This window comes from Macaca fascicularis, chromosome 5, assembly GCF_037993035.2.
Source record: "Macaca fascicularis isolate 582-1 chromosome 5, T2T-MFA8v1.1".
NCBI lineage: Eukaryota > Metazoa > Chordata > Mammalia > Primates > Cercopithecidae > Macaca > Macaca fascicularis.
The window spans coordinates 115,442,752-115,469,380 of record NC_088379.1 but is presented as its reverse complement, the minus strand read 5'-3'; the positions used below and the strand labels follow the sequence as shown (position 1 = coordinate 115,469,380).

The 26,629-nt window shown below is 38.7% G+C and overlaps 1 protein-coding gene and 1 long non-coding RNA gene across 4 annotated transcripts in view; one reads left to right on the top strand and one right to left on the bottom strand.

Annotated features, from left to right (window-relative positions):
• The window catches only part of LOC102119106 (uncharacterized), an 80,763-nt gene that overhangs the window by 25,781 nt on the left and 28,353 nt on the right, over positions 1–26,629 (top strand). For all 3 annotated transcript variants that reach the window (XR_277312.4, XR_012435019.1, XR_012435018.1), the window contains exon 2: positions 21,332–21,504. This is a non-coding gene — a long non-coding RNA (uncharacterized lncRNA). The remainder of the gene's footprint in view (positions 1–21,331; positions 21,505–26,629) is intronic.
• LRIT3 (leucine rich repeat, Ig-like and transmembrane domains 3) lies at positions 678–25,885 on the bottom strand. The gene is made up of 4 exons (XM_005555666.4): positions 25,675–25,885; positions 21,814–22,286; positions 3,710–4,015; positions 678–1,988 (listed from the first exon to the last, which is right to left on the bottom strand). Exons 1-4 carry the CDS (start codon positions 25,788–25,790, stop codon positions 853–855), a joined length of 2,031 nt encoding a protein of 676 aa, XP_005555723.3. The 5' UTR covers positions 25,791–25,885; the 3' UTR covers positions 678–852.

The following is a 26,629-nucleotide window of genomic DNA, read 5'->3' as shown; positions in this document are numbered from 1 at the left end:
GCAAACATTTTTCTTACATGCAATATGAACACAACTCTATAGTATTACAATGTATAATGGTATGAAGAGACAGAGCCCTCCCTCCCCCATGAGTTAGATTTAACCTTAGTGAACAAAAAATCCTTTGTGATCCCACACTCTCCATTAGGCAACGTCAGAAAACGTCCACAGAAAATGCCATAATGCACTTCGAACATGAATAAACATCAAGGCTTAGCTGGCTTTGCTAATGTTTCCTCGTTACTCAAAAAACTGTATTTTTAAATACAGAGTTCATTTGCTACTTTCATATGAACTTATTTTTTTTTATTTTTTTTATTTTTTTGAGACGGAGTCTCGCTGTGTCGCCCAGGCTGGAGTGCAGTGGCCGGATCTCAGCTCACTGCAAGCTCCGCCCCCCGGGTTTACGCCATTCTCCTGCCTCAGCCTCCCGAGTAGCTGGGACTACAGGCGCCCGCCACCTTGCCCGGCTAGTTTTTTGTATTTTTTAGTAGAGACAGGGTTTCACCGTGTTAGCCAGGATGGTCTCGATCTCCTGACCTCGTGATCCGCCCGTCTCGGATATGAACTTATTTTTAAGAACTAAAACAGTACCCTAAAAAGTATTAATAATTTAGTAAGCAACACTCTAAAAATTATTTCTGTAGACCTTTTCCACACAAGAAAAAAAATCAACGTTATTTGTCTTTTCAGTTCAGAGGTCTCATGCTATTTTTTAAACACACTTAAAAGCATTCCATTTGTGATTTTCACACACAATGTGAAAGTCTGTCCAAAAGTCATCCAAACCTAGGGTCAATTATACCCTTAGATGCTAATTTTGTAGCTCACATGCACCTGAGCTGCACAACCTTAGCAATAATGCTCTGGTCTGGAACTTTCACTTTTAAAAGTCACCTGAGATTCCACACTTGACCTCGAACAAAGCAGCAATTTTTCTGAGTCATCCCTGTGACTTCGTGTCCAGAGCTCACCTACACTTTGAGACCTGGGAAACAGGGTCTCAAATTGGATATAAGTCTCTTTTGCCAAATCATCTTCCCAAAAAGGTTCTGACTTACATTGCAGTTTGCAAACTTTGTACAACAAGAAACAAATCAATAGTAAGACAACAACACAGGCAGTACTGGTCACCACGAGAAGGAGAGACCATTGAGAATCATCTCCTTCTACTGTTTCGGTAGAAAAGGTGATGCATTGGTCTTTCTGGGGAGGCACTCCTTTTGGACAGACACAGGCCATGTATTGCCCACCAGGTTCCAAGCCATCTATGGTTACTTGGTTCTTGCTGGAGTCTGCATTCAACAGCAGCAGGTCCTTCCCACCATACTTGGAATACAACACAGTCACTGCAGAGTTATGTGTGGTGTTGATCATATTCCACGTCAATGTCACACTCTCTTTAGTCTCGCTGACCACCCTGAGGTTTTCTATTGTGGCATTTGTCTCCGTAAGCATTGTGTGATCCAACAATGCCAGCTCTTCTTTCTTCCTTGTGCTGGCTGGAGGAAGCTTACTTCCACTCTTTGCTGCCTTTAAATTTCTTTTCCCATCTGGGTGGAGCTGGAATGATTGCTTGTTGGCCATGGTGGTGGCTGAGATGCTTGTGCTCAGAGTTGTGATTGAAGAAACAGTGGAGGAGAAGAAAGGAGATAAAGAGAAGGAAGCAGTAGAGGGAGGAGACAAAGTAGAAGCAGAAAAAGAAGATGTAGGGGAGAAGGAAGAGGACCAAGGATATGATGATGTGCTAGATGTAGATCTTCCAGATCCCGGCTGGGCATCCCACTCAGGATGATATCCAGGTCTTTCAGAAGTGTCTGGTGGTATCGGAGTTGTGGTAATGCCAAGCACTGTCACAATAACCACAGCTTCTGACATCCCAGCCAGATTTTTGGCCTTACACTTGTAATCCCCAGCGTCTTTGGAAGAAATGCCTGTCAAGCTCATTATGGACCATCTGACTCCTTCCTCTGGAGATTCTTGTATTACTGGAAGAAAACAAATGTATACTCTGTGAGGAACAAAAGGAAAATTCAAGCAACCATGCCAACTGAGGAGGAAACAACTATCCGCTCTACATGCATCTCTCACAGAAACCGAGAGGGAAATGGCACCCTGCAAGTCTCTGACAGTGGGCGATGGTTCTGCAAACTGCTTACATCAAGGTCTAGGAGCTGCCAGGTGTTGTGAGGTCTGTATAGGGAACAGTATTTTTAAAAAATAAAAGGCTGGGAATCAGGAGACTTGGGTTTTGAAACTTTTGCCCACTAAATAGCATGTGGTTGTGAATAAGTCAATTCCTGTCTTTAGGCCTCTGTTTCTGCATTTATAAGAGGATGAGATAAAGTAATCTCAAAGGTCCCTTTCAGTTTTAAGTCACTGCGATTCTATAGAATGTTTATCATATGACCTTACATAAGTATTGCTTATGATATGTTTTCACGGTAATAAAATGCATATATCCTTCTAGCCAGAGGTACAGCAGATCATTTTCTGGCATGGCAGAGTCATCATTTGTATTTGGAATGATTTATTTTATATTTAACTTAGATAAACTAGCAAATCATGGATTCTTCTGTTTACAGAATAACATATAATTTTTTTAAAAATCAGAATTTTGCTATCCTAAACTCTGATATCTGGGTATATTTTCATTCTGTCTTGATTTCAGAAGCTTTTCAAAGAATAATAATGCACAGAACAATATCCCAGTAACCCAAAACTTAACTCACAAGCTGAAACTGTGGACCATTGACTATCTATATATAGGAACATTAGACCTTAACTTCTTTATTTCCACCAGGTTTCATTATTTCAACCTGAATTTTAGTTTAATTTTGAAGAGTTTTAAAAATATATCACTTTGTCAGAATAACACTCTTGAAACTGGGTACAAAGCATGCATATTGTCACACTAGAATCTGAAAAGTCTATATAATCAATATTTCTAAAAATTATACTTTTTGATTCATAATAAGGTCTCTATGTAATTTATTATTTAAATAATTATTCAAAAATGAGAGACTTGTACAAAAGCCTCGCTCCACCCGGCGTTTTTGTTGTCGTCGTTGTTGTTGTTTTATTTTGGAGACGGAGTCTTACTCTGTCACCCAGGCTGGAGTACAGTGGTGCAATCTTGACTCACTGCAACCTCTGCCCCTCAGGTTCAAGCGATTCTCCTGCCTCAGCCTCCTGAGTAGCTGGGATTACAGGTGCGCACTACCAAGCCCGGCTACTTTTTGTATTTTTAGTAGAGATGGAGTTTCACCATGTTGGCCAGGCTGGTCACAAACTCCTGACCTCAGGTGATCTGCCCACTTCGGCCTCCCAAAGTGCTGGGATTAGAGGCGTGAGCCACTGCACCCGACCAGCAAAAGGCCCTTTTTAAAAAATTGTAATAGTTGTATATTTTGAAGTGAGCTGTATCCAAGATGATGAAGCAAGACAAAGGCCTTGTCTGCCATTGATCCATTCACTGCATTGTTTCATTCTACCTAAGAAAAAGTTTAGATTGTCTAATTTTATCTAGGTAGTTAGATAAACTGAGGAGAATACTAACCAATAAAATGTACCTTTAAAATCCCTTGCACCCAATAATCTTGAAATATTTTATTAGTGTTAACTAGCTAATTTCAAATCACACAAAACATGATGTTAACTTCAGAGCTTAGTAAACTCCTTTGATCATGGGGCTGAATTAAGAAAATACCTGTATAATTAACTGGCGAGCTGTCAGATCTGGTCCATGTGAGCTGTGGGGTGGGGAAGCCAGTGGCATCACACCGCAGTAGAACATTACTGCCGAGAGCAGACATGATTTTGGTGGCTGAGGTCATCACTGATGGTTTCAGACAATGTTCCAATTCAGCCCGCTGAAACAAAATTCCTGTGAGGCGTTCAGGTTCACTGCAAGTCATCAGTGGATCCAGAAGCACTATAGCAGAGTCAACAACCTTTGACAACTCGATCATTTTGGAAATACGACAGTCACAGAACCAAGGATTGTCCTGTAGACCTAAAACAGAAGGTGGGAAAGGTTGACAAAGATAATTCTGATGACTCAGTTTACATCCTACCTCTTGAGGAGGTAGGGATCTACACTATCTCCCTAAAAACAGAAGTGCTTTGAGGGATGAAGCAGAGTCACCTTTATGTCAGTTTTGCTCTGCAATCCAGCAATCTCGATGAATATATCCTGTCCATTAGTTCAGATCATTAATAATCATGGCTAATACTTATTGAGCATTTACTCTGCTAGATTATCTTCTAAGCACTTACCTGTATTATCACATGTAATCCCAATAATCCTATGAGAAAAATGGTATTATTATCCCTATGTTAATGATGAAGCTCAGACTTCATCTATCCCTATGTTAAAGATGAGGCCTCAGAGGGGCCCAATAACTTGGCCAAGGTCACAAAGCTAATTAGTATCAGAGCTAAAACTTTAATCCAGGTACCACAGAATGCCACAATACAGTAATAAAGATCTTTCAAAGGTGTTATGAAAGTACCTACAGTATTGTAAGTGTTATAGGGTGCTCAGAGGCACCAAATTCAGCCTGGAATAGGTTATGGTTTTATGTGATTTGAAGGTGTATTGAGGTAATGCAAGCTTTGTGTGGCAAAAAATACAGAGTGAGATGCTGGCAATGGCGGGAGAGAAGCCTAAAAAGCTGGTGGAAGCAAGAACGTGGCTTGGCATGAATGTCATATGTGGTGACCATGAAGGTGACTTGCTCAATACTCCTTCAAGAGAGAATCAGCTGCAAGCAACGCGGTTAGCGGACAGCTTCCGGTTGCAAGCATCTTCAGGATGTCTCCCTTTCAGAATTGTTAGCAGAAGCCTTTGGGCCTTCAAGGAGGCTATCAGTGACAGCTTGAAGAAAAGTGAGTAAAATGTTGCTGGAAACTAGAGGAAAGAGGATCTTTGCTATGGAGTAGCAAAAAGTTTAGCAGCACTGTCACCTGTGGTCCACATGGAAAGTCAAAAACATACTCAATGCAATGTGGTCTACCTAAGGATATTTCCACAAAGACTGTTCAAACTACTCCCTGGTGTGTTTCAGGTAATAAAATATAAAGGAGAGGCAAAGTTAAAGAAGAACTGTTAAATATAAAGGAACCGAAACTTGTTGAGTTCAATTAAAAAATTGTTTCTTATTCTCAGCCTCTCCAAAATTCTCAAATTAAGATAGAACTTCAGAGCAAACATCAAATCCAGGTGGGACCATAAAATTTTGTACTAAAATCTCAGAAGGATCTAAAATGGAGCTTTAGAGCATTCTGTCAGGCAAAAGTCTCTCTAGGATCTAAGGAGTGATGTTCCATAACAGCCTCATTTAAAGCCCAAGACAGAAAAAAATTTATCACAGAGATTTGTGGTTATAGCTTTTTACTAATGGAGTGGATTATAAATTGAGAAGAAAAGACAGAACTGCAATTTTACAAATTCTAACCATGGTGGAAATGTAACTGTTAGTTCATAAATTCTAGATTTTTATTACACTTTTTAAAAATTATAATAGCAAGTCATGACTGGCTCATATTTTTCTGCCAGTATTGGTAAAAGTTTACTTTTTCATCTCCTGTTTTAGAAGTACGCTTTTCTTCCATGGGTGAATAACTTTAAACTTTTCCTCTTATATTTAATGTTGTTAATCTATACCTAGTTATTGAACCAATATTAATTTGAATTCTATTCTCTTAACTGTTGATTCTTTCATACAATATTATGTGATAAGCAGACTTTCTGGCTTATTTTATATTGCTATGACTACGTGTGGCTCTGGAACTTAATGTCTGGGCTGAAATCTCGGTTCTATCAAGCTTCACTCCCACGAGTAGATATCTATAATAACAACCTCTCTCAGCCTCATCTATAGAATGCAGTAGTTCTTTCATAGAGTTGCATGAATTTTTAATTACATAATTCATGGAAATTACCTTGAACAATGGTTTATTCACAGTAGAATCTCTGTGACCTTTAAACTTCCTTGCTGAACACAGTACTTAAAATCTTTTGTAAAATATAGTCATTTCAATCTCTGAATAAGTAACAAATTTCATACACATAAAACATATTCCCTATACTAGAGTCCATATTTTCTTGATCTTAACAAAAGAAACCAAATGTAATACAATCTGTACGTCTACTAAGAAAGAATTCAAAAATAAGTACATAAGTAATGGTGGAGATATGATCTGATAGATACCGAAACACCTATAATAATGCAGTCAGTTCGTAGACATTCAAAAACCCACTTCACCACCAGATACCACATTAGATATTCGGTCATTATTGTTCATATTAGTTGACCTGATATGTGAAGGCCAGATTTAAATATATGAAAGAGAAATTTTTAAAAGTAACAGGAAATGACATTCTCACCAACTTTACTGTGCCTGGGTTCCTGATGAGGCTCAACCATTAATTAATTCTGTGACCTGGATGATGCAACCTTGCTGAGCCTCAGTTTTCTCTTCAGCAAAATGGGAGAGTTGACTAGATACATGCTAGAGCTTTTTATACCCGTAATGTTCTATCTGCCTATAAAATAAAAATAATGATCATAGACTAAAAGAAACCATAGATGGAACAACAAACTAACACTAAAATCCATCATCACTCAGTAAAAAGCAGAAGAATATGATAGAATACCTAATTTGTAACATTTTTATCTCTATTGATTGAGGTGCTAAAGATAATCTGTGGATCTAGACTCTCCTAATAGTGCTTATTTTTAAACGTTAAATCTTTCAAATTTGTGACTTTTCTATGTCTACACTGATACACAGTTCAAATGTGAATATCATACAAAGTGAAGCTAGTTTATCAACTTTGACTATAATACAGACTGAAAGTAGTCAATTCTCATTTTATAAACAATATAACTGGTTTTACTTATTAAAATTGAGGGGAGGGGGAATCACTAACCTCTTCCAAAGGCCGAAATCCCTTCAGTAGTTTATTTTACTTTGTACATGTACTTTTTACATTAACCAGTTTTGCTTATATACATGTAAATGTTATTATAAAGAACTAAATTTGGAATTAGATTGTTTGACTGTGACCCACACGATTTAACAAATTAATCAGGTCAGTTTGTGTGTAACGTGCCAATAACCTCTACAAAAACTTATAAAAGATTAAAAATGTTGTTATCAATTGGTATTGTCAGAATTGTGAGCTGTAGTTTGCAAGAAATCAATGAAATAATATATGGCTTGTCTCTCACAAGTAATAAAATCTCAAAATGAGGATCCAATCATGTGTCTGCTCCCTGAGCGAGAGATAAAACCAGCGAAGAGAAGAGCACAGGACACACCCTGGCAAGTGTCCTCTAGGACAAAGGGATGTTATCATGGTGCCTAAGAGGAGGAGAGGGGATATTTTAAGTTAGATAAAAACAATCAAAAAATTTAGAAAGGAACATGTAAACACCCACCTTAATACAGTAAGAATTCATAAATAGAATGATACTAAAACACTTATATTGAAATAAAAGGTTACTTATATTTTATATCTATAAAATTTGTGTCAATATTCTATATATAAAAGCTATGCTCATCATAGCTATCTGATTTGATTTTAAGATTTTCTAAATCTGCCAGCACATCAAATTTATTGTCATATAATATGTATAGACTATTTCATATTTTGAAAACACTTCAACTTATGCCAGATTTTTTTCTTTATATAATACTAGCAATGCAAGTTACAAGTTGCTGATTGCTTCCTATGTGGCAAAGACTGTGCTTGTCCAAAACTGCAGAGGCTCTGAGATTTGACCCTACTTTAGGGTGGCCAACCTATTCCAGTTTGCCAGCAACTCATTTCAGTTTGCCCAGGACTTTCTTGCTTTTAGCACTGAGAGGTCCACATCCTGGGAAACTCCTCAGATATGGGCAAGTTTGCCTGCCATCATTTTATGGATGTTGGTAGAAGACACAAGACTCCTGCTCAGGGTTGAAGGAGTTCATTGCTCACAGCACTGAAGGGAGACATCTTTATTATACTGGGTAGTAAGCATACTTACCCTTTGCTCTGGAAGGAGATATATTTCAACCTCCAAAGCTGTTCTCTTGAAAACAGCTTGAAAAGGTAACGCAGAATAAAAGGTAATCCTTGAAAAGGTAGTGCAGGATAAAAGGTAATCAATGTCTGCCTCTGCTCACAAGACACGCAGAGATTCAGGAGATCAAAGAACAGCACTAAGCGTCTGAAGGATGGTCTGACTCAATCCTCACAAAAGCATGGGATAGGTAGTACTATTATCATCCCCATTTTAAAGATGAGAAAACCAAGGTTCAGGAAGCTTAAGGAATATGCCCAAGGTCACACAATTGGACAGCCAGGATTTGAACTTCAGCATCCTGATCTTGAACCACCATGCTGGTTAAAGCTCTTAACCACCCACCACAGTGGTTAAAGGTCTTAACCGCCATGTTATGCCTTATACCATACCTCTGGCATCTGGTATTATTCTTCCAATTTTACACCAAAGGAAACCAAAGCACAAAGATATTACTACCTTGACTTTGTAAATGGCTTAGAATCCTACATCCCAGATTTTTTTTAGCATCATAGTCTAACACCCTTTCTATCATAACTCATCTCTTTGCCATCTAAAAACATTTAGAGTCACAGTAGCAGTCATAAGTGCTATTATCTACAAATAAAAAAATGTCCAGGCACAATGGCTCACACCTGTAATTCCAACACTTTGTGAGGCTAGGTGGGAAGACTGCTTGAGGTCAGGAGCTCAAGGCCAGCTTGTGCAACATGGCGAGATCCTGTCTCTACAAAAAATACAAAAATTAGCCGGGTATGGTGGTGGCACTTGCCTGTTGTCCCAGCTACCCAGGAGGCTGAATTGGGAGGATCAACTGAGACCAGGAGGTTGAGGCTGCAGTAAGCTGTGATTACGCCACTGCACTCCAGCCTGGGTGACAAAGTGAGATACTCTTTCAAACTAAAATAAACTAAAAATTTTAAAATGTTAAAGCAGCACTATCTGGAGTATAAATGTTTGCATAGGGAAAGATTCAAGAGCTATAATGTTAACAATTTATTTCATGCTTTGAAATTATTAAAAAATGTATTAATGGTGAAAGAAAATTCTTTAAAAAACTAATTTAACTGGTTATATATAAAAGTTATGTAAATATTTTTAAATCCCTCAAAAATAAAATGCCTATTTACTCCAGCTTGAAACATCTAAGGTCAAAGGTACAAATTTTAAAACCTGAATAAAAATCGTGATTCAAGAACTGAATACATTTAAGTGTTTTTTTCTTCTGAGGACAAAGGTAAGAGAACTCTCTCAAGTTAAACTGTTACTTGTACTGCATTCCTTCAAGGCAACACATCAACTAAAATTATACTAATTTGCATTAATTAGTTGACTTTATATAACTATTCTTGGATGGGCCAAGTGAACTTTATCCTTTCTAAAAGAATAATATTTATATGCATCAGAATAGTTGGACTAAATGTGCTATTTTTGTGTGAAAAGTGAGCAATAAATTTTTGTACAAAGGTTATTCTGAGGACTATAAGCCCTTGAAGACAAAGACTATGCCTACTCAGCTTTGTGGAGACAACAGTGTTTAACAATTCAGTGAGGAAAGGAACGTCTTTTTAATGAATGGTGCTGGAACAAGTGGACACATATTCACAAGCATGTAAACCTCAACCCCTGCTTTACACAATACAAAAGCTATTTTGAGATACATAACAGCTATAAGCTTAAGAGCTAAGAATATACAGCTAAAAATTGAGTATAAAGGCTAAAACAATAAGAAAATATCATATCTGTGATTTTGAGGTAGGCAAATATTTTTTAGATGATACACAGAAAGCACTAACTATAAAAGAAAAAAACTAATCAATCAAATGTCATCAAAATGTAAACCTTTTTTACCAAAGACACCAGGAAAAAATAAATAGGTAAGTCAGCCTTGGAGAAAATATTCACAATGCATATAACAGACAAAAGACTTATACTCAATAAAGAAAAGACAAATAACCCTTAAAAACTGAGCAAAAGATAGTTCATAAAGGAAGATATACAGTGACCCATAAGCAAATGAAAATCTGGCTAACGCCATTAATAATTAGGGAAACAGAAATTAAAAATCACATTGTGATACTGCTTCCTCACGAAAAAGACCAACATCATCAACTGTTGGTGAGGATATGGAGCAACCAGACTGTCATGCAGTGCTAATAGGAATGTATAATGTTATACAGCCTCTTTGGAAAATGGGCAGTTTCCTTGAAAGTTATACATATAGCCATTATTTTTTTCCTTTTTTTTTTCCACCCAGGATGGAGTGCAGTGATGTGATCTCAATTCACTGCAACATCCGCCTCCCAGGTTTTTCCTACCTCAGCCTCCTGAGTAGCTGGGACTATAGGCATGCACCACAACACCTGACTAATTTTTGTATTTTTTAGTAGAGACAGGGTTTCGCCACATTGGCCAGGCTGGACTCAAACTCCTGACTTCAACTGATCTGCCTGCCTTGGCCTCCCAAAGGGCTGGGATTACAGGCATGAGCCACTGCGCCCAGTCATATAGCCATTCTATAATCCAGCAATTTCAATCCTAGGAATTTATCCAAGAGAAATGAAAACATGTGCCACAAAAAGCTTTGTATAAGAATGTTAATTGCAGCTTAATTTATTATTGCCCCAAACTCAAAACAGCCCATGTGTCCAACATCAGGAGAAAGGATAAACAATTGCTTCATTCATACAACTGAATACAATTTTGCAATAATGAACTACCAACACATGCGACAGCATGGATGATTTTCAAAAACATAATGCTCAGTGAAAGAAGCGTGGCACAAAGGTGCATCTTATATGATTCCATTTACATAACATTCTAGAGCAGACACAATTAACCTATAGCAATGAAAATTCAAATAGGTGAGGCAAGATTGACTAGAAAGAAACACAGAACTTTCTGGAGTAATGGAAATATTCTGTATCTTGATAATGGTGTAAGTTACGTAAGGGTATACATTTATCAGAAATTAACAAACTGTAGACTTACAATCCTGCATTCCACCTATGCAAAGTATACCTTAATGTCTCCATTAAAAACAAGGTTTTAAAAAGTAAAGAGTGATGCTTTGGAGATTAACTGTAAATTTGAAACTTGATTCTGCCTTCTTACTAGCTATAGAAAGAAGGTGAGGATTGAGCACCCAGCAAGGCATGAGTCTTACCTATGCGGATTTGTTTCCTCAAACCAAAAAAAGAGTGGGGCACATCTACAGAGATTGATAAGTGTTTTTTGAAATAAATTAACACCATTTTAGAAAAGTCTGGAAATACTAGGGCTGCCACCACCCTTCAGGCAATCTCCATTTCAAATAGGAAAAGAGCCCATGTTTACAATTCAGCAAATTTGGGTACAAGTAAAACAACACCCCCCAAAAAAAGCATTTCATGTTTTATCCCACCACAGGCCTTTTTCTCTAAGACAAACAGTGTCAGGACTTACGGAATATGCCTGTGTAAATATTTACTTAATCTTGAGAAAGAGGCCATGGAAACTTACCTGCATTGCAAATCAAAACCTAGTTTTATAGTTAATTCCAATGTTTATTTGCGGGGCAATAGTTTAAGTTTTCATGGATACAATAAAGGACAATTTTACTAAGTTGATGTTTTTACTCCTGTAGAAGAGAAAGAGTAATTGAAAAACCTCACCTTAATTTTTTTATTACATAAATATATGGATCTAAAGTGATCAATAAAGTAATGCATATATGAAGAAAGGAACTCTTATTATTATATACTTTGCATTACAAAGAAGGGAAGACGCGCCTGGGTTCTGGAGCCAGATGGCCTGTCCTTAAAGCTCAGCTCCACCACTATGTGTTGAGTGAATCTGGGCAAGTGTCTTAACTTGTGTCTCATTTTTTCATCTGTAAAATGGGCATGAAGTGGTATTTACTACAGGGTTGATGTGAGACTAGAAGTTACATAGGTCAAGTATAAGAACCAGACCTGGCATTGAGCAACTCCATCAAAATTAACTATTAGTGTTATTATTACAAATAGAACCTCCATCTGCTAACAATAATCAACACAGAGTAATAAAAACTAAGTAAAAGCAGACTCTATCCCACTATAACAGCACAGAGGCAAATTCTACGGGACACCTGGAAAGATGTAATTGCTATACTTAAACACTAAGTTCTAGAAAATCTAGGACTGGTACTCATCACTATATTCAGTGATGCAACTAAAAGGCTCAAATATTGTTGGAATAACAAAAAGGCCAAACAAAGAAGTCTTTATAGGACACTCCCATCCCAGTCACAACTTCTACAGATAATTGTTGATCTAAAAGCATAATCTCAGAGACTGTAGACTTCATATTCTAAAGGACTGCTACATGAAATATTTCATTTCTTCTCATTACAGTCCTGTGAACAAAATGGAGCAAACCCTGCCATCACCATTTTCCAGATGAAAACACTGAGTTTTCTGTGTGTGATTTATCCACATCAATTAGTCCTCTCTTATTCTCCTTTTGGGAACATATCGAACATGGCTTTGCTAAGGTCAGCTGCCACTCAACATGCTTCAAACTATCCTTTGTTATTTATTATCATGCATGATCATTGCAGAACATTTTGGAAATGTAGAAAAATGAAAAGATGTCCCACTAACCAAAGAAAATAGCTAAACAGTTAGTGAATTTTTTTCAGTCTTTGTCTTTGCACATTTTTACATAGTTATGGTAATGCTTTTTATACAGTTACATAGCCTTGTTTTAAAATTTAATGTTATACAGAAGTATTTTCAAGTTACCACCTTTTAAAATCTCTGGGCCCTAAAATGCAGTTAAAACTGTTTGGGTAACTTCCCATGGACAGTAAAGTTTCATAACACTTTCCCTTTGATCCCTAAGTTCCCATCCAGATTTAACTCCCAAGGGAAAAATATGAATGTTCTATCAATTCCTTCTTCATAGTAATGTTAGTAACTGATCATTAGAAAGCTATTAATTGCAATTTAGTAATTGAATTTTATTTTCTACTATATTACTCCATTGGGTTAATTCTATTAGAACCAAGAATTACTTTCCAGGAAACTTAGAAAAATAGGTAGGGAAATAGAATCTTCTAGCTATTAACCTTACTCATAAGGTTCAGATTGGTGGCTAAAATAAAGTAAATAAATACCGCAGTGTAGGTTTACGTGTGCCTATCAGTGTATATGATAAGAACTCCACAAATATCTGTTAAGTTAAACTAATGTGATTTTATTCTCTAACCCATTCTACAATAGTACTTTTATTGTCTAACAAAAAAATGTTTAAAGGACTAGATGAACAGTGGGGAAAACGTGAACTAGCTACATAAGAAGAGCTTATATGAGTTTTCCTCTTTCTACCTGGTTCTTATTAGTCATATTTTTAGACTCGTAAACACCAAATACATTGACATTTCAACAAAAGCAATGCTAAAGTTATGTAAGTGCTGTTACAGCAGTTTCTTTTTTTACAAATATATATTTTACTTGTGCTTTATTTCAGCAAATATTTGATCATGTGATACTGGTCAGGAAGGATGCCTGGCACAAAGTTAGCATCTATGTTGTCTCGTACTCCAAAAGGCTTATAAGTCATTTCACTGGCCAAATGCCCAGAAGTTCTTTCATCTTCCTGAGAAATATAACCTCTGCTGCAGCTATGATGAAAATAACTTGGGAATGGACAACACAGCCTTATTGGGTGAAAAAGTGGAACAAAATTTTAGCACATCTAACTGATCGATCAAAGCCTCAGGCTTGTGTCTCATACAAAAGATTACAATGCTTCACTGCCTATAGATACCCCTGAAAAGGGTCCAGTTCACTAATTTCAATCAGGCAATCACATGTTCTAGGCATTCACCATGTACAGAACTCCATGCAAAGCTCGCTCTGTCTTTCTCTTGATAGATAGATAGATAGATAGATAGATAGATAGATAGATAGATAGATAGATAGATAGATAGATGTGTGTATATATATGTATATATATAGTATATATAGAGAGAGTGTGTGTATATATATATATAGTGTGTGTGTGTGTGTGTGTGTGTGTGTGTGTATGAAGAGGCAGAGAGGGACTTACTGGTAGAAGGAGATTACATTTTAAGAACCCCAGAGAAGGTGGCTGGCAAGATGGCCAAATAGGAACAACTCCAGTCTGCAGCTCCCAGTGAGATCAACACAGAAGGCAGGTGATTTCTGCATTTCCAACTGAGGTAGCTGGCTTATCTCATTGGGGCTGGTTAGACAGTGCGTACAGCCCACGGAGGGCAAGCCGAAGCAGGGTGGGGCGTCACCTCACCCAGGAAGCACAAGGGGTCAGGGAACTCCCTTCCCTAGCCAAGGAAAGCCATGAGGGATTGTGCCGCGAAGGACAGAGCACTCCAGTCCAGATACTACACTTTTCCCATGGTCTTCGCAACCCTCAAACCAGGAGATTCTCTCTGACGCCTACACCACTAGGGCCCTGGCTTTCAAGCACAAAACTGGGTGGCCATTTGGGCAGACACCGAGCTAGCTGCAGGAGTTTTTTTGCATACCCCAGTGGTGCCTGGAATGCCAGTGAGACAGAATTGTTCACTTCCCTGGAAAGGGAGCTGAAGCCAGGGACCCAAGTGTTCTAGCTCAGCAGATCCCAGCCCCACAGAGCCCAGCAAGCTAAGATCCACTGGTTTGAAATTCTCGCTGCCAGCACGGCAGTCTGAAGTCCACCTGGGATGCTCGAGCTTTGTGGGTAGAGGGGCATCCGTCATTACTGAGACTTGATAAGGTGGTTTTCTCTTCACAGTGTAAACAAAGCCGCTGGGAAGTTCAAACTGGACAGAGCCCACTACAGCTGGGCAAAGCCACTGTAGCCAGACTGCCTCTTTAGATTCCTCCTCTCTGGGCAGGCATCTCTGATAGAAAGGCAACAGCCCCAGTCAGGGGCTTATACATAATATTCCCATCTCCCTGGGACAGAACACCTGGGGGAAGGGATGGCTGTGGGTGCAGCTTCAGCAGACTTAAACATTCCTGCCTGCCAGCTCTGAAGACAGCAGCAGATCTCCCAGCACAGTACTCGAGCTCTGCTAAAGGGCAGACTGCCTTCTCAAGTGAGTTCCTGACCCTCATGCCTCGTGACGGGGAAACACCTCCCAGCAGGGGTCAACAGACACCTCATACAGGAGATCTCTGGCTGGCATCTGATGGGTGCCCCTCTGGGATGAAGCTTCCAGAGGAAGGTACAGGCAGCCATCTTTGCTGTTCTGCAGCCTCTGCTGGTGATACCCAGGCAAATAGGGTCTAGAGTGGACCTCCAGGAAATTCCAGCAGAGCTGCAACAGAGGAGCCTGACTGTTAGAAGGAAAACTAACTAACAGAAAGAAATAGCATCATCAACAACAAAAAGGACGGTCACACAAAAACCCCATTCAAAGGTCGCCAGCATCAAAAATCAAAAGTAGATAAGTCCAAGAAGATGAGAAAAAAGAAGCACAAAAAGGCTGAAAACTCCAAAAACAAGAATGCGTCTTCTCCTCCAAAGGATCACAACTCCTCGCCAGCAAGGGAACAAAACTGGATGGAGAATGAGTTTGACAAATTGACAGAAGTAGGCTTCAGAAAGTGGATAATAACAAACTCCTACGAGCTAAAGGAGCATGTTCTAACCCAATGCAAGGAAGCTAAGAACCTTGAAAAAGGGTTAGAGGAATTGCTAACTAGAATAACCCGTTTAGAGAAGAACATAAATGGCCTGATAGAGCTGAAAAACACAGCCTGAGAACTTCGTGAAGCATACACAAGTATCAATAGCCAAATCCATCAAGGGGAAAAAAAGGATATGAGAGATTGAAGATCAACTTAATGAAACAAAGCATGAAGACAAGATTAGAGAAGAAAGAAAAGGAACAAACAAAGCCTCCAAGAAATATGGAACTATGTGAAAAGACCAAACCACTTATGTTTGATTGGTGTATCTGAAAGTGACAGGGAAAATGGAACCAAGTTGGAAAACACTCTTCAGGATATTATCCAGGAGAATATCCCCAGCCTAGGAAGACAGACCAACATTCAAACTCAGGAAATACAGAGAATACCACTAAGATACTCCTCAAGAAGAGCAACCCCAAGAAACATAATCTTCAGATTCACCAAGGTTGAAATGAAGGAAAAAATGTTAAGGGCAGCCAGAGAGAAAGGTCAGGTTACCCACAAAGAGAAGCCCATCAGACTAACAGCAGATCTCTCTGCAGAAACCCTACAAGCCAGAAGAGAGTGGGGGCCAACATTCAACATTCTTGAAGAAAAGAATTTTCAACCTAAAATTTCATATCCAGCCAAACTAAGCTTCATAAGCAAAAGAGAAATAAAATCCTTTACAGACAAGCAAATGCTGAGAGACTTTGTCACCACCAAGCCTGCCTTTCAAGAGCTCCTGAAGGAAGCACTAAATATGAAAAGGAACAACCGGTACCAGCCACTGCAAAAACATGCCAAATTGTAAAGATCATCAACATCATGAAGAGACTGCATCAACTAACAGGCAAAATAACCAGCTAGCATCATAATGACAGGATCAAATTCACACATAACAATATTAACCTTAAACATAAATGGGCTAAATGCCCCCAATTAAAAGACACAGAATGGCAAATTGGATAAAGAATCAAGACCTATTTGTGTGCTGTATTCAGGATACCCATCTCATGTGCAAAGACACACATAGGCTCAAAATAAAGGGATGGAGGAATATTTACCAAGCAAATGGAAAGTGAAAAAAAGAAGAAGAAGAAGAGGAAGAAGAAGGAAGAAGAAGGAAGAAGAAGGAAGAAGAAGAGGAAGAAGAAGAAGAAGAAGAAGAAGAAGAAGAAGAAGAAGAAGAAGCAGCAGCAGCAGCAGCAGCAGCAATCCTAGTCTCCGATAAAACAGACTTGAAACCAACAAAGATCAAAAGAGGCAAAAGAAGCCCATTACGTAATGGTAAAAGGATCAATGCAACAAGAAGAGCTAAGTATCCTAATTATATGTACACCCAATACAGGAGCACCTAGATTCATAAAGCAAGTTCTTAGAGATCTACAATGAGACTTAGACTCCCAAACAATAATAGTGGGAGACTTTAACATTCCACTGTCAATATTAGACAGATCAACAAGACAGAAAATTAACAAGGATATTCAGAACTTGAACTCGGCTCTGGACCAAGCAGACCTAATAGACATCTACAGAACTCTCCACCCCAAATCAACAGAATACACATTCTTCTCAGCACCACATTGCACTTATTCTAAAATTGACAACATAATTGGAAGTAAAAACACTCCTCAGCAAATGCAAAAGAACAGAAATCATAACAAACAGTCTCTCAGACCACAGTACAATCAAATTAGAACTCAGGATTGGCTGGGCACAGTGGCTCCCATCTGTAATCCCAGCACTTTGGGATCCTGAGGTAGGAGGATCACAAGATCAGGAGTTCAAGACCAGCCAGGCCAATATAGTGAAAACCCATCTCTACTAAAAATACAAAAAATGTGCTGGATGTGGTGGTGGGCACCTGTAATCCCAACTACTTGGGAGGCTGAGGCAGGAGAACTGCTTGAACCTGGGAGGTGAAAGTTGCAGTGAGCCGAGATAGTGCCATCGCACTCTAGCCCAGGTGACAGTGCGAGACTTTGTCTCAAAAAAAAAAAAAAAGAACTAAGGATTACGAAACTCACTCAAAACTGCACAACTACATGGAAACTGAACAACCTTCTCCTGAATGACCACTGGGTAAATAACGAAATTAAGTCAGAAATAAATAAGTTCTTTGAAACCAATGAGAACAAAGACACAATGTACCAGAATCTCTGGGACACAGCCAAAGCAGTGTTTAGAGGGAAATTTAAAGCATGAAATTCCCACAGGAGAAAGTGAGAAAGATCTAAAATCAACACCCTAACATCACAATTAAAAGAACTAGTGAAGCAAGAGCAAACAAATTCAAAAACTAGCAGAAGACAAGAAATAACCAAGATCAGAGCAGAACTGAAGGAGATACAGACCCAAAAAACCCTTCAAAAAAAAACCAGTGAATCCAGGAGCTTTAAAAAAAAAAAAAAAAAGATTAACAAAATAGACAGCTAGCAAGACTAATAAAGAAGAAAAGAGAGAAGACTCAAATAGACTTAATAAAAAATGATAGAAGATACAACCACTGATCTCAAAGAAATACAAACTACCATCAAAGAATACTATAAACACCTCTACACAAATAAACTAGAAAATGTAGAAGAAATTGATAAATTCCTGGACACATACACCCTCCCAATACTAAACCAGTACGAAGTTGAATCCCTGAATAGACAAATAACAAGTTCTGAAATTGAGGCAGTAATTAAATAGCCTACCAACCAAAAACAGCTCAGGACCAGATAGATTCACAGCTGAATTCTACCAGAGGTACAAAGAGGAGCTGGTGCTATTCCTTCTGAAACTATTTGAAACAATAGAAAAAGAGGAACTCATTTTATGAGGCCAGCATCATCCTGATACCAAAACCTGGCAGAGACACAACAAAAAAAGAAAATTTCAGGCCAATATTGCTGATGAACATTGACATGAAAATCCTCAGTAAAATACTGGCAAATCAAATCCAGCAGCGCATCAAAAAGCTTATCCACCACAATCAAGTCGGCTTCATCCCTGGAATGCAAGGCTGGTTCAACATATGCAAATCAATAAATGTAATCCATCACTTAAACAGAACCAATAACAAAAACCACATGATTATCTCAATAGTTGCAGAAAAGGCCTTCAATAAAATTCAACACCCTTTCATGCTAAAAATGCTCAATAAACTAGATATTGATGGAACGTATCTCAAAATAATAGGAGTTTTTATGACAAACCCACAGTCAATATCATACTAAACGGTCAAAAGATGGAAGCAGTCCCTCTGAAAACCGGCACAAGACAAGGATGCCCTCTCTCACCACTCCTGTTCAACACAGTATTGGAAGTTCTGGCCAGGGTAATCAGGCAAGAAAAAGAAATAAAGGGTACTCAAATAGAAAGAGAGGAAGTCGAATTGTCTCTGCATATGACATGATTGTATATTTAGAAAACCCCATCATCTTAGCCAAAGCTGATAAGCAACTTCAGCAAACTCTCAGGATACAAAATCAATGTGCAAAAATCACAAGCATTTCTATACACCAATAATAGACAAATAGAGAGTCAAATCATGAGTGAATTCCCATTCACAATTGCTAAAAAGAGAATAAAATACCTAGGAATACAATTAACAAGGGATGTGAAGGACCTCTTCAAGGAGAACTACAAACCACTGCTCAAGGAAACAAAAGAAGACACAAACAAATAGAAAAACATTCCATGCTCATGGATAGGAAGAATCAATATCATGAAAATGGCCATACTGCTCAAAGTAATTTATAGATTCAGTGCTATCCCCATCAAGCTACCATTGACTTTCTTCAAAGAATTAGAAAAAACTACTACTTTAAATTTCATGTGGGACCAAAAAAGAGCCCATATAGCCAAGACAGTCCTAAGCAAAAAGAACAAAACTGGAGGCATCATGCTACTTGACTTCAAAATATACTACAAGGCTCCGGTAACCAAAACAGCATGGTACTGGTACCAAAACAGAGATATAGATCAACGGAACAGAACAGAGGCTTCAGAAATAACACCACACATCTACAGCCATCTGATCTTTGACAAGCCTGACAAAAACAAGCAATGGGGAAAGGATTTTCTATTTAATAAATGTGGTTGGGAAAACTGGCTAGCCATATGCAGAAAACTGAAACTGGACCCCTTCCTTATACCTTACACAAAAATTAACTGAACATGGATTAAAGACTTAAATGTAAGACCTAAAACCATAAAAAATCTAGAAGAAAACCTATGCAATACCATTCAGGACATAGGCATGGGTAAAGACTTCATGACTGAAACACCAAAAAGCAATAGCAACAAAACCCAAAATTGACAAATGGGATCTAATTAAACTAAAGAGCTTCTGCACAGCAAAAGAAACTATCATCAAAGTGATCAACAAGCTATCAAAGTGATCACAAGCTATCAAAGTGATCAAAAGTGATCACTTTGATGAAACTATCATCAAATCACTATCATCAAATGATGATAGTGATTCATCAAATGATGAAACTATCATCAAAGTGATCATCAAAGTGATCAACAGAATGGGAGAAAATGTTTGCAATCTATTCATCTGACAAAGAGCTAATAATATCCAGAATCTACAAGGAACTTAAACAGAGTTACAAGAAAAAAAAACAACTCCATCAAAAAGTGGGCAGAGGATATAAACAGACACTTCTCAAAAGAAGACATTTATACAACCAACAAATATATGAAAAAAGCTCATCATCACTGGTTATTAGAGAAATGCAAATCAACACCACAATGAGATACCATCTCACACCAGTTAGAATGGCAATCATTAAAAAGTCAGGAAACAACAGATGCTGGAGAGGATGTGGAGAAATAGGAATGTTTTTACACTGTTGGTGGGAGTGTAAATTAGTTCAATCATTGTGGAAGACAGTCTGGCGATTCCTCAAGGACCTAGAACCAGAAATACCATTTGACCCAGCAATCCCATTACTGGGTATATACCCAAAGGATTATAAATCATTCTACTATAAAGACACATGCACACGTATGTTTATTGCAGCACTATTCACAATAGCAAAGACTTGGAACCAACCCAAATGCCCATCAGTGATAGACTGGATAAAGAAAATGTGCCACATATATACCATGGAATAGTATCCAGTCATAAAAAACAATGAGTTCATGTCCTTTACAGGGATATGGATGAAGGTGGAAACCATCATTCTCAGCAAACTAACACAGAAACAGAAAACCAAACACTGCATGTTCTTACCCATAAGTGGGAGTTGAACAATGAGAACACATGGACACAGGGAGGGGAACATCATACACTGGGGCCTGTTGGGGGGTAGGGGTCTAGGGGAGAGAGCATTAGGAGAAATACCTAATGTAGATGACGGGTTGATGGGTACAGAAAGCCACCATGGCACGTTTATACCTATGTAACAAACCTACACGTTCTGCACATAAAGTATAATAATAATAATAAAAAAGAACCCCAGAGAAATACACATAGAACCTAAACAAGGCCAAGTTCAAAATTCCAAAACTAGTCACAGCTAAACTAAGAGATCAAATCAGTTAGGTGAACCATTTCGGGCCAGTAAAATAACTGATGTTTCCACCATTTCCTTTTAGATTATGGAAATTTAGAAGCTATTCTTCCTAACTAATGAAGCCACTGCTATCGCATAAAGATGCCAGTGCCCCTCTCCTGCTCCTGAAGAACCTAATGAAGAGTTGAAAAGCCAACTGAGCAGAAGCTGGTACCAGAGTATGGAGCAATGCTGTGCTCACAAGAGTCTACGCAGGTTGGTGGATTCTGTCTGTCAGTTGGAGGCTTTTTAAGAGAAGAGGTCCTCTCTCCATTTATGACTCAAGTTCTCTTCCACTTTTCCACCATGTATGTACACACACATGTGTGCACATACACACAGCCTTTTCACCTTACACAGGGGAAAGAGGTAACTTGACCTAGGTTAACTAATAAGGTACTATTCCACTGAAAGTGCAATTACAGGGTAAAAAGCCAAATCCAGTAAATTTTAAAAGACTGGACAACAAAAGCTATGCATAGCAAAGTATCTATAGATGAAAAGCCCAGAGGCTCGTGAGCTTACCAAGAATAATCCTGCTTGGGGAAAGGTCCAGGCCCCCAGAAGGTGTTGTAACTAAATGAGACCAGCTCTCCAGGAAATCTGGTGGCAACGTGGTGAGTCTGTTGCTTGATAAATCCAAGTAGGCAAGGTTCTTCAGATACCTGAGTGCCTCATTTGGCACACTGGTTATTTTGTTATTGTGCAAGTCCAGGGTCCTCAGAAGGGGCATGTCCAGCAGAGATGCCCAAGGGAAAGCAGCCAGGGAATTCCCATCCAAGCGCAACTCATGCAGTTGCTTCAGGTTGTAAAAGCTGCTGGGGTCAATGCTGGCCACGGAATTGTAAGTCACCCAGAGATACTGGAGCTCCACCAGGTAATAGAAGGCCTCCGCCGAGATTCTGCGGATGACAGTCTTCTCTACGCGAAGCTTCACAGTGTCCACAGGGAGGTTCGTAGGGAGCTCGTTCATATCCATGTCATTACATAGCACCAACCTAGTGTCACAACATGAGCAATGTGAGGAAACTCACTTTCCAACACCCATTTGAAAAAATTACTTCTCATTTGAAAAACGTATCAATTTTCAGCTGGACAGTGGCTCACGCCTGTAATCCTAGCACTTTGGGAGGCCAAGGTGGGCCTTGGTTCAAATCTAACCAAGGTCTAAGGTCTGCCACGTCCTCTGTGGCCATGGAAAACCACTTCACCAGTGTCTCAACCTAATTTTCCCATACGGCACTGTTATGGATGATTAATTACAATGGATGTAAAACTCTACAACTTCCTAGCACATAATATGTACTCAGTAGGTATTTGCTGCTACTGTCAATAACCTCGGTTTTACATGGAAAGTAACTGAGGCCCAACAACATTCAGTAACTTCCCAAGGCCACCCAGCTAGTGGGTTTCACAGCCACCTTTCAAAACCACTTCTTTCCAACTTAAAGTGGACCTCTTTAGGAAATGGCCCATTTTAAAAGAACCCCTGTTAAAATAATAAATCAATCCTTTTTAAGAGAATAACTTATTTAGGTGAAAAAAAAGTGTTCACAGTACATGTTTAAAGTTGAGCTCTGTTTTAACAACGTGACTTGCACATTGCTTTCTGCCTAAGGAATAAACCAGAAACTAGGAGCTGACCTTGAGCGAGTCACATTTTGATCTTGTTTCTTGGCACATATAAAACAGGCTTAGAAAAACAACACTGGGCAATGTGGCTCATGGCTGTAATCCCAGCACTTTGGGAGGTCAAAGTGGGCAGATCACCTGAGGTCAGAAGTTCGAGATCAGCCTGGCCAACATGGCGAAACCCCGACTCCACTAAAAATACAAAATTAGCCAGGCGTGGTGGTAGGTGCCTGTAATCCCAGCTACTCAGGAGGCTGAGGTGGGAGAATCACTTGAACCTAGGAAGCAGAGGTTGCAGTGGGCCAAGATCATGCCACTGCACTCCAGCCTGGGTGACAGACCGAGACTCCATCTCAAAATAGAGAAAAAAAAAAAAAAGAAAAGAAAGAAAGAAGAACAACACTGTCCCATGTGTAAATTTAAACTATGAGGAATCTGAGAATTTAGATTCATTTTAGCCTGGAAAATGACTTTTTTATCTCCTATGAGATACTCATCTGAATTACAAAAAATAATAAGAAGTTTTGCAAAGTATCATCTAAATTATAGCACACTATAAATTCAGTAAATAATTACAATAAAATAACCCTTTAGTGAAACACATCACATTAAATAAGTGGATTTGAAAAACCAGCTCATAATGTAAACAGACATAAGCAGCATAAAGCTGCAATGTAGTGGTTGTATGGTAGTGGTAGTGTTGTCTCATTTCTATAACTTCAGAAGAAGACCTCATGGAATCTTTGAAATCCCGTAGGGATATCTCTTACTTTTCGTCGCTATTTTGTATCACAGATTTCAGGGCTACTTTATACCAGAATGGTAGCAGTTTCTACTCATTAAGAAAGTATTGGCCGGGCGCGGTGGCTCATGCCTGTAATCCCAGCACTTTGGGAGGCCGAGGTGGGCAGATTACCTGAGGTCAGGAGTTTGAGAACAGCCTGGCCAACATGGTGAAATCCCGTCTCTACTAAAAATGCAAAAACTAGCCGGGCATGGTGGCACATGCCTGTAATCCCAGCTTCATGGGAGGCTGAGGAAGGAGAATTGCTTGAGTCCAGGAGACGGAGGTTGCAGTGAGCCGAGATTGTGCCACTGCACTCCAGCCTGGCCGACAAAACAAGACTCTGTCTTAAAAAAATAAATAAATAAAATAAGTATTTCAGCATGCTATCATAGAAGAAAGCCTAGTTTGTACACTGAAAGGTTTAGCATCTTTATGAACTTAGTTACTAACACAATTACATGATCTAGGACAAGACTTTTGGTCTCCATACAGTTTAGTTTCTTCACTTATAAACTGACAAGGGGTTGAACTAGATTGTTTCTTGCCAGGCCTAATATTCTATAATTTTTATAAAATCCATCAATAATGGGGTCACCACAAAGAAGGAAACATTTCTGTGATAGTTTCTCAAAAGTACCCTGGCCTGATCCTTCACTGCTGCACATCCCTGGACAAGTAGGCCTTTAACTTGCTACATTCCCTTCATCGTCTTTAACCACCTGGTGAATATGTCAAAAAATACCAAGAATTGCTTAAAGTTTATACAATAACAAGATAAGCTTTTCACAAATATGTCTTAGTTATTATTATTTATTTGTTTAAAGTTATAAGACATAAATTGGGCAACTCTTTTAACAAATTATTTTGTCTGAGACACTGTTTACTTCAACCAAGTCACGAATAATCTGATTTTATTATTAAATACTCTCTCAAAAAAAAAAAAAAAATTCAAGTTGTAGGCCAGGCGCGGTGACTCATGCCTGTAATCCCAACACTTTGGGAGGCTGAGGCAGGCGAATTACCTGAGGTCAGGAGTTCGAGAGCAGCCTGGCCAACATGGTGAAACTCCGTCTCTACTAAAAATACAAAAAAAATTGCAGGGCGTGGTGTCAGACGCCTGTTATCCCAGCTAATCGGGAGGGTGAGGCAGGAGAATCACTTGAACCAGGGAGGTGGAGGTTGCAGCGAGCCGAGATCACACCACTGCACTCCAGCCCAGGCGACAGTGTGAGACTCTGTCTCGAAAAAATAAAAAGAAATTCAAGTTCTACTGTGTTTAGCTAGCAAGAGTTCTGTTTTCCATTTAACATATCTAAAAGGCCTCATGCACATTATAAGCAAATAAGTATTCTCGCTACACAGGTAGATGCTAAAGCAACCTAGAGATTGAATAACTTCTGTGAGATCCTACAGTGTCTGCAACAGACAGTATCTTTTTCAATCTTCCTTATTTTGTAAATTCCATCAGCTTAAAATGGAAAAATTCTAACTATCAACCTCTCTAACTTCACTCTTGAGATCTTTCTTTCTGCCACTCAACTGACATGAATAATCCTAAAAGGAAGTGGAGAGTCTCGAAAGCAAAGGATCTGAGCATGTCCCACAGCTCCTGTTCAGCCTGCCCTCAGCCTTTCTATAATCAAGGGCTGAGCTGGCCACGCACCTTTAAATGGTTTGATCTCAAGCAACATTTTGCAAACATAAGCATGATAAAAATTTTGGAACACAGAATGTGTTTAGAAATTTCCGGTAACTTGAGAGACCTTTAAGAGTTAAACTGCTCGAAATGAAAACAGTGAAGGAGTAGGTGACCAGTATTAACACAATTACGTTAGAGCTTACGGACACTAAACATTCTCTTCTGCGATTTCTGATCCTCAAACATTTGCTTTCAAAAGTAGGCTTTCTTGTTTGGGTCCTTTTTGTCAAAATAATGAGAACATTTAGTAGCAAGCAGAGGAGCATACCTTGATCCTGAGCCGTCATTTCTGCCGTGATAATCACAGGTGCACTGTGAAGGACATGAACAGCCCACTCCTTCCAAAACGTTAAGGACAATGCACAGACATGCAAAGAGATGCATTGCTCCTTTTAGAGGTTATTTAAACAAAAGGTAAAAACCCAATCCTAAGCATTCAGAAACTGGTGTGCCTGGAATACAAACAGCCATTTAGTAACAGCAGATTACACGGGATTAGCTGAGATCTGTAGTTACTTAACCTTCAAGTGTATCTTGCAGGAGATCAATTGACCCAGCCTTTGAATACGGTTTCAGCAAAGTAACACATTCTAAGGAAAATGAAAATCAAACACATGACAAGCAATTTCAATAGTTACTCATATCTAGATTTGCAAGGAAATGCCTATTAAATCCCTTTCCTCTGGATGTACTTGCCACTACACCTTAAAAATATACTTAATGTTAAAAATAATTCAGTCTTGGCAGATGCAAGAAAATTCTGTAGATTATTTACATGTTATAACATTATAAAATGCTTTACATTTGGTGTTTGCCAGCATGCATAACTAATTCAGTTTTACAAAATTTAGTTTTAAAAATAGAAGCACATGACATAAAAATGATTTAGAAAAGAATTATGGATGTTGCCACATACTGGCTATCTCTAAAAGTAAAGTAAAACAAGTCTGTTACATAGATTTTATAGGGAAAATGCTTCCACCCACTACTAATGTGGCAGGACTAAGTTCTCCAATGAGAACGTGTTCTGAGACTCTTCCGGGTCATCTCAGTGTGTGGAAGGTTTATCCCAGCCGTTTATTTTTAATGCAGGCAGCTATCTCTGTTCAATAGTTTCCCAAGTTATCGGCATCAAAGCCATATTTGAAGATCAACTCTAATTCTTTCAGCTATACTAGGCTCTATCAGAAAATAAAAATTAAACGTAATTAAATTTAAGACTA